At 42.6% G+C, this 6,982-nt stretch overlaps 1 protein-coding gene across 1 annotated transcript; it reads right to left on the bottom strand.

Annotated features, from left to right (window-relative positions):
• Positions 1-427: 427 nt before the first annotated feature.
• On the bottom strand, positions 428-4,410 carry LOC134483579 (disks large homolog 5-like). The gene is made up of 6 exons (XM_063278816.1): positions 4,247-4,410; positions 3,053-3,212; positions 2,444-2,587; positions 1,644-1,810; positions 819-924; positions 428-698 (listed from the first exon to the last, which is right to left on the bottom strand). Exons 1-5 carry the CDS (start codon positions 4,371-4,373, stop codon positions 860-862), a joined length of 663 nt encoding a protein of 220 aa, XP_063134886.1. The 5' UTR covers positions 4,374-4,410; the 3' UTR covers positions 428-698; positions 819-859.
• Between the last annotated feature and the right edge of the window lie 2,572 nt (positions 4,411-6,982).

Here is a 6,982-nt window from a genome sequence, read left to right as displayed (position 1 = left end):
ACACATTGAGCATGTACGGCTCAGTAAGTTCCCTGTGAATACACATCTCCTGAGATCTCTCTATTTAATCATAGGTGATCTTGTCCACCTAATACAGCACCTCCTGTGGAATAACAAAAGCCACCTGCAGGAGCTGTGGTGATGACTCACAGGGTAGAGCATCTGCTGCTCTCTCAGAAGAACCACAAGGACCCTAACATTTGGGTAAAGCATGTCAGTGATTACATCATAAAGTGTGTGTCCGAGAAACAGCCACATTATCCACACAAAAGACACTGACACACTGGGTACACCTTGGTGACTTTGAATTCACTTATTAGCCCAGGCTCCATGGAACATGCAGAGATCCATCTGTAGCTGTCAGTTCTAGGTCCACAGGAAGGGACAGAACCCTTGAGTAAGAAAGATGGTCTTAAGAGTCAAGAGATAGAATTCAATTTTTATTCATAACAAATACATTTTTACAACAAAACAGGATTAAAATGAATAAAAATATTTAAAAATATTTTAAAGTAAAAATAGTAACAAGAACATATAAATATGAAACAACAAAAAGAAAACTTCAATTAAAATCATAACAAAAATATTTCTAAAAGCATATTCTTAACGAACATTTAGAAGCACAGACGTATTGCTGTTTCTCCTCTAGCACACATAATGAAAGGCGGTCCCCCAAGTTGTCTCTCAAGTGCTGTTTTCTGAAGAAGAAAGTGAGTAAGACCTCAATCAGTCAGGCTGGCTTAGTGTTATATAAATTTAGGGTCTCTAAGAAATGACAAATTAACGCAGAGGATGAATACTCATCCAAAAAATGTTACCATTCAGGATGTTGGTCATCAGGGACTCCTGAGAAAGCAACTTATTCTTCAGGAAGCTCTCTTACTGGTGTGTGTCCAATTCCAGCTCGCTTGCACTTTCTGAGACCTGGGAAAGAAAGGCAGTTTTTCAGACACTGATTTGGTGGGGAAATGCAAGCCAGCTGTCAGAATGCTGCCTTCTACCACCTCAGTTCTATTGGACGGTCGACATGGACCTTTTAACTGATATCATTGTTGCCTACTCTGCAGGCAGGGCAAAATCTCCAGAGAGCCTCACAGTAATGTGGGCTGCCAATAGGGGACCCAGACTTATACCAGTGCAAACCAAGAACAGGGCAATGGCAAGAGACCTCATCGGGTTGCAGGAAGAAAGGAGATGTCCATATGTCACCAAGGACAAAGCCAATGACAAGTACTAATTTGACATTTGCACTTGGTTCTTATCACAAAGGTGCTTCCTACGCAAGAGGTCACATGACCACAGAGTGTCAATTGTTCAAGATCCAAGAAATTGTTCAAAACTCTACATAGGATACAATCTATCACATGGATATGCAATAATGAGATATGTTATTCATCTGTCACCATTTCTAGACTGCAGCTTCAAAAACAGCAGCAAAATATGCTTGCACAATAATTCAGTTTCTGAAAAGTGGTTAACTTCCTAGAATACTTGTGCATAGGCAGAGCAATGAACAATTCCATTACATGAGGTGGTTGGCTGGTTGTGGGTGTAAATTAGAAAGGTGGTAAGAGAAGCAAAGATGTATTAAATTGGCAAATTTTATCAGATATTGTTAAGCTAACACATCTGCTCGTCCCTACCTGATAATGCTGGTTCTGGCCGTTGATGGTCTTTATCTTTCTTGTTGAAGTCAACCAAATATTTCTGGTTCAGTGCACAATCAAGATGTACCTCCTTGTTCTCCTGCTTCAGTGGGACCAACTTCTTCCTACATGTGTTCTCCATCAGGAGCTGGCTGAGCAGGTTTCTGGAAATACAGTCTGCATAGTAAGATCATGCTGGCCCTTTCTCCCATTCCTACTCCCAAGTCCCACTAACTATACCAGATCCCAGATACCCATGAAGACTTAATAAAATGCATCTTGATACATATAAGGCTGCTGCACAAACCATAAAGAGTTAATTCGGGGAAGAATAAATTGTTTGCTTGGCCTGACACCAATTAGTGTCCACACCTCTGAGAAAGAACATGGATCTACAACTATCCATGAAAGCCCAATGCATGGGGCCAACATCAATTAGTAGTGGGCCAACACCTTCAAAGGAGGTCAGTAGAACCAAGAGAAGGTCATGCTAACCATGTGGTCCACCCACTGAGTTTTGTAAAACCTGGTGTGACACCATAGGTCCAGGGCAGCCTAATAACCTTCTGCTGACTTCAATCAGTACTGTTCTCTCTAGAGTCTTCTGAAGATGCCTAGACAATCCTGGGATGAGGAACAGTCTTTTATGGAACTGAAAACTGAGTCCTAATGACCCTGGAACACTGATGGGTAAATAGCACAAGAGATAGAACCAGAGCTGAAGACCGTCCAATATAGAACAAAGAAAGTCAGAAATGGCCATTCCACAAGTGATAGCCTTTCTGACCAGGACTTACCTAGAGAAGGTAATCTCCTTCTTCAGCTTATGGTTGTTCTCATGGACCTCAGTGTGCTCCATCTCTAAGTTGTGCAGAATTGACATGACCGCCTCCTCCATTCTCTCCAGGTCTTCATAATATGGATTTGGCCTGAAGTGTGGCCTGGCCCCAAATGATAGAATACAATGAACATCGGCATTTAGGAATATATGAACTCAGGGTGGGTCCTATATTACCCCAGGCTGCTGCCTGGATCTTCCAGCACTCAGTCCCCTGCCTAGCAAGTACAGAGACTCACCATAAACTCACTGCAATTACAATATTGCAAAGCCACCAGCCAAGGGCTTTGCAAATGCACACTGGGAACTCACTCTCCCTGAATTTATCCCTGAATTCTTCATTCAGACCACAAGTTCTGCTTTTAAATAAATGGAAGCAGATGAGTCCATTTTCCATCTTGCTCCTCAGGAAGGGTCAGGTTCTGAATCTCCACTATATGGGAGGTGAGGTTTAGCACAGGGTGGTTAGGGAGGCACAGCTTTCTAGAACCCAAAACCTTAACAGGATAAGAAAAAGGTGACCTTGCAGACCCAGGAATGAAACAAGAGCATTTGGAGCGATTCATACCTGTTCTTCATAGATCTCTCTGTCAGAAACCTCAGGCGATCTCTCAGGTCATTTCTCTCCTCGGTAATGAGCTGCAGCTCTTTAATCAGCCTCTCCTTTTCCTTCATGGCCTGATTCTTGCTTAGGTCAGTGCCAGGGGATGATGTTTCTCTCCCAGCGTCTGTAGGTAGAAGAACACAAGTTAACCTGCATGGGGAGAATGCATAGAGTGTTCATAGACCTCAGTGAGGCCTAAACAGGAGAACAAGCCAGGAACCCAGTGTCACTGCTAGGCGATTGGTCTATGCTTAAGAGGCCTCCTCAGGGGATCTCAGTTCTCCCACTACTCTATAGAGACCAAGAGACGTAAGCAGCCAGGTGTTCCCTATTCCGGACATCACATGCTTACATGTACCATGGAGATGGCTTCTCCAGGATTATTGTCAGCTGAACAGGGTACAGCTTGGTTTCAGGACCCTCACCCCTGTGGCTTCAGAACTTAGATGATAAATTCACCATCCACAAAACTTGAGTGATTGGAGACACTCAGATGTCCTACCGTGATACTCTAAGGCAACAACTTTGGATTTAAAATGCATTTCCAAGGGAGGATATGTTCAATAGACTTATCAGTGTCCCTATGTGAAATAACAAATGCCCCAGAAGTGCGAATAGGTTACAGGCTGAATCTTGGTCTACACGTTCCAAATAGTTTTGGTATTGTAGAAAAATGTTTGTAACATACAACCTCTAATATATAAAGCAAACGATGACCCTGCCAGTTAGAAGATATCAGAGAAGGTCTAAGAACATAAGGTTATTGCCTGGAGCACAATCTCTCCCTGTTACTACTGTCAGATACCCACTGTATTTAAAGAAGCAATGATAGTGAAATACATTGCTGCCCTGTCTAAACTCAGAAAAGGTGGACCCTCCATGACCACTGATGGTGTTATTATATCAATGTAACAGAGCAAATGAACTGAAAAGTAAAGACCAGAAGTTCACAGTATAATAGCATTGGCCTTACCATATCCTCCCAGTGGGGATGGGGAAACTAAAGTTCTGAAATCCTTGACTTTAAGGAATTGTGATATTCGTGGAAATTCAATTCCTTTTCAGATGCTCCAGTTGCTGTGGCCCATTGCTAGAAAGGTCAGCTTAAACCTGCAGCCCCCCTGGCAGGAAGCTTAAAATACACTGCCCAGAACTTACTCCACATTCCCCAGAAGTGCTGTTTTTCTCCATCATTACTTTGAGACGAAAGGCTAGACTCCTTCACTCTAGTCTCTCCAGAATCGACGTTCCCCCTCCCGAAACGCTTGGGAAGACGGGAAAACATGTCTTAGGGTGTAACCGCCAGACTCAGACTGAGAGAAACTAGGCCACTGGTTGTCACTACAACACTGGTGACATCACAGAGGATGCCAGAACTCTCTAGGAGACAATAGAATGTCCAAGAAGGGACAGCAGATGTCATGGGGAGCAGACTTTGCCTCCTGCTAATGTTCTCCCTGTACTGAGCATAAGCTGAGGTGCCCTTTCCAGGAGACTTTCCCGGGGCAGTGCCACTGAGCATCTCCTGCTTCCAAAGCCAAATTTTCCTCAAGGCTTGATTATAAAAAACCTTAGTAATTCCTATGCATCTAAATGAATGTTTCCTGTCAAATCTTGCCCAAAAAATGTCTCATCATTTTGTCCTCATTCACCAATGTTAGCCATTAAAACTTCCTGAGATTTCACACCAGCTTGAATATGCAGTCAAAAGTTCTCCTGTCTCATTATGTACAGGTGCTTTATATCACATCAAGAAATAGTCTGCATGGTAGGTTACAACATGCGTGTGTATTAGGGGAACACTCATGAAGTCATGTGCTTAGCAATCGACAATTGCCAGAAAATTCCTTAGGAGAAAGAGTTGAAGTCTTTAAGGTGCTAGGAAAAGTGTGGAGACCAGTTGGCAGAGGAAAGTGCAATATTGGAGCCACCAGTGAAGGGAACCTCATGCTGCTTGTGGGGTTCTGCTCTTTGCACCAATGTCGCCAAAGGAGCACTGCTCACAGGACTGAGTAAGATATACCATGAGCTTTTATCAGAAAAATAAAATAGTCAAGAAATATAGGGGGTGCACAGAAATGTCTAAAATGAGGCTATAAACATCATTAAGTGGATAGAGCAAGGTCCCTGCACCTGTACACTGGGAAATGGCCACCACACCAAACACAAAAGCATCTATCATAGTAAAAAATGAATACTTTATAGAATGCACACACTAACATTGATTGATCACATACATAGTTCAAATTTTGGGGGCAAATTCATGGCCTTAACTATCTTTGTCTCAACTTATATAGCAAAAAATAAGAAAGAACGAGAAAAGAAAAAGTCAAAACTAAAAGCTCAAGCTTCTCATATGAGGATTGCAGGAAGTGTTATATGGGAGTCAGTTCTGATTATGCCATTTTAGATAGAACAGTGCATAGTGACCCTTAATGTGATGGGCCCTATATAAAGCTTTCTGCAATATTGGAATTTTAACAAACCTCATCCAGAACGTACGGAAGAGGCACCATGAGATCACCATGTGATCACCATGTCCTTACTCTGCATCAGGTTATTTTTCTGCATCCTTGATTGTCAGGCATATAACAGCAACAATCTGAAATAACTGGTAGACATGGAAAAACATGGCTAAAACTATAGTTGTGGGTTACACACCTCAACTGTGAAAGGCTAATGCTGTCCGCACAGTCCTTGGAGGCCACTCTTAGAAGCCTATTTATTGCAAAGTGAAAGGAGGTTTATCTGAGCTCAAAGTCATCCTGGCCAGCCAGGTAGAGGGCAACATGTGATACTTGAGACCCTGTTTTAAACCAGCACAAAAATCCACACTTCATTCAAAGCATCATCTACAAATTCTCGATTATTTACCATTCTCTCCCTACCAGTCGTTCTGTTTGGAATGGTAGAAAACAACTGGAACTGATCTTTCTATTTTAAGGACCTTGATCTCTCTTTTTTTAGGTCCACATTAAGAGTGCATACAAATGGACATCACCATCTGAACATCTTAGTATTATCTACTCTGTATATATAGCATAATACTGTCCCTATGACAGTCTCAAGCTTCCTTGAGTGTAGTTGCCCCATCAAGAAGTGTGAAGTTCTGAGTTCAAACCCCAGTGATGCTTTAAAGGGACTAGAAGAAAGCCATCAGAGATACTCCACTTCTTTGTCCTTAGATTAAATCAAGTTGACACAATGTGAACCTGGTGGACTATTTAACCATGCATCTTTCTCCCAACCCCACTTCTACGAGTTCAGTCCATGGCAGAATTCATCCCCCACCATCCTAGATATTTCTTTGTATATTTCTACAAGAGCCAGGTTTCTTTTTTTTAATAGAATTAGTTGTAGTCAATCAACTGCTGCCCTATGTGAGAAATGATTAGTATCTATTGCAACTTACCGCACTGTATTTGTGTATACAAGTACATTATTGGAAATCCAGCATTACTGAGGGATTGGAAACCAGTGCTGTGGCCTTGCCTTTCTGTGCCTCTTCCTGGCTCACAGGCAGCAGAGGGCAGACCTTGAGTTCCTCTTCAGGGACAGAGTGATGTTGAATGGGCACTGAGCAGGCAGAGAAACACAGCTTAGGCAGCTCCTTTCAGTTATCAAACACATCATCCCCTTCCCATCTTTTTTTTATTTTTTTATTATTTTTTTTATTAACTTGAGTACTTCTTATATACATTTCAAGTGTTATTCCCTTTCCCGGTTTCCCGGCAAACATCCCCCTCCCCCCTCCCCTTCCTTATGGGTGTTCCCCTCCCAACCCTCCCCCCATTGCCGCCCTCCCCCCAACAGTCTAGTTCACTGGGGGTTCAGTCTTGGCAGGACCCAGGGCTTCCCCTTCCACTGGTGATCTTACTAGGATATTCATTGCTA

The sequence above is a fragment of the Rattus norvegicus genome, chromosome 19 (genome assembly GCF_036323735.1).
Source record: "Rattus norvegicus strain BN/NHsdMcwi chromosome 19, GRCr8, whole genome shotgun sequence".
Taxonomy (NCBI): Eukaryota; Metazoa; Chordata; class Mammalia; order Rodentia; family Muridae; genus Rattus; species Rattus norvegicus.
The sequence above is the reverse complement of the archived record's forward strand: the minus strand, read 5'-3'. Positions and strand labels throughout refer to the sequence as shown.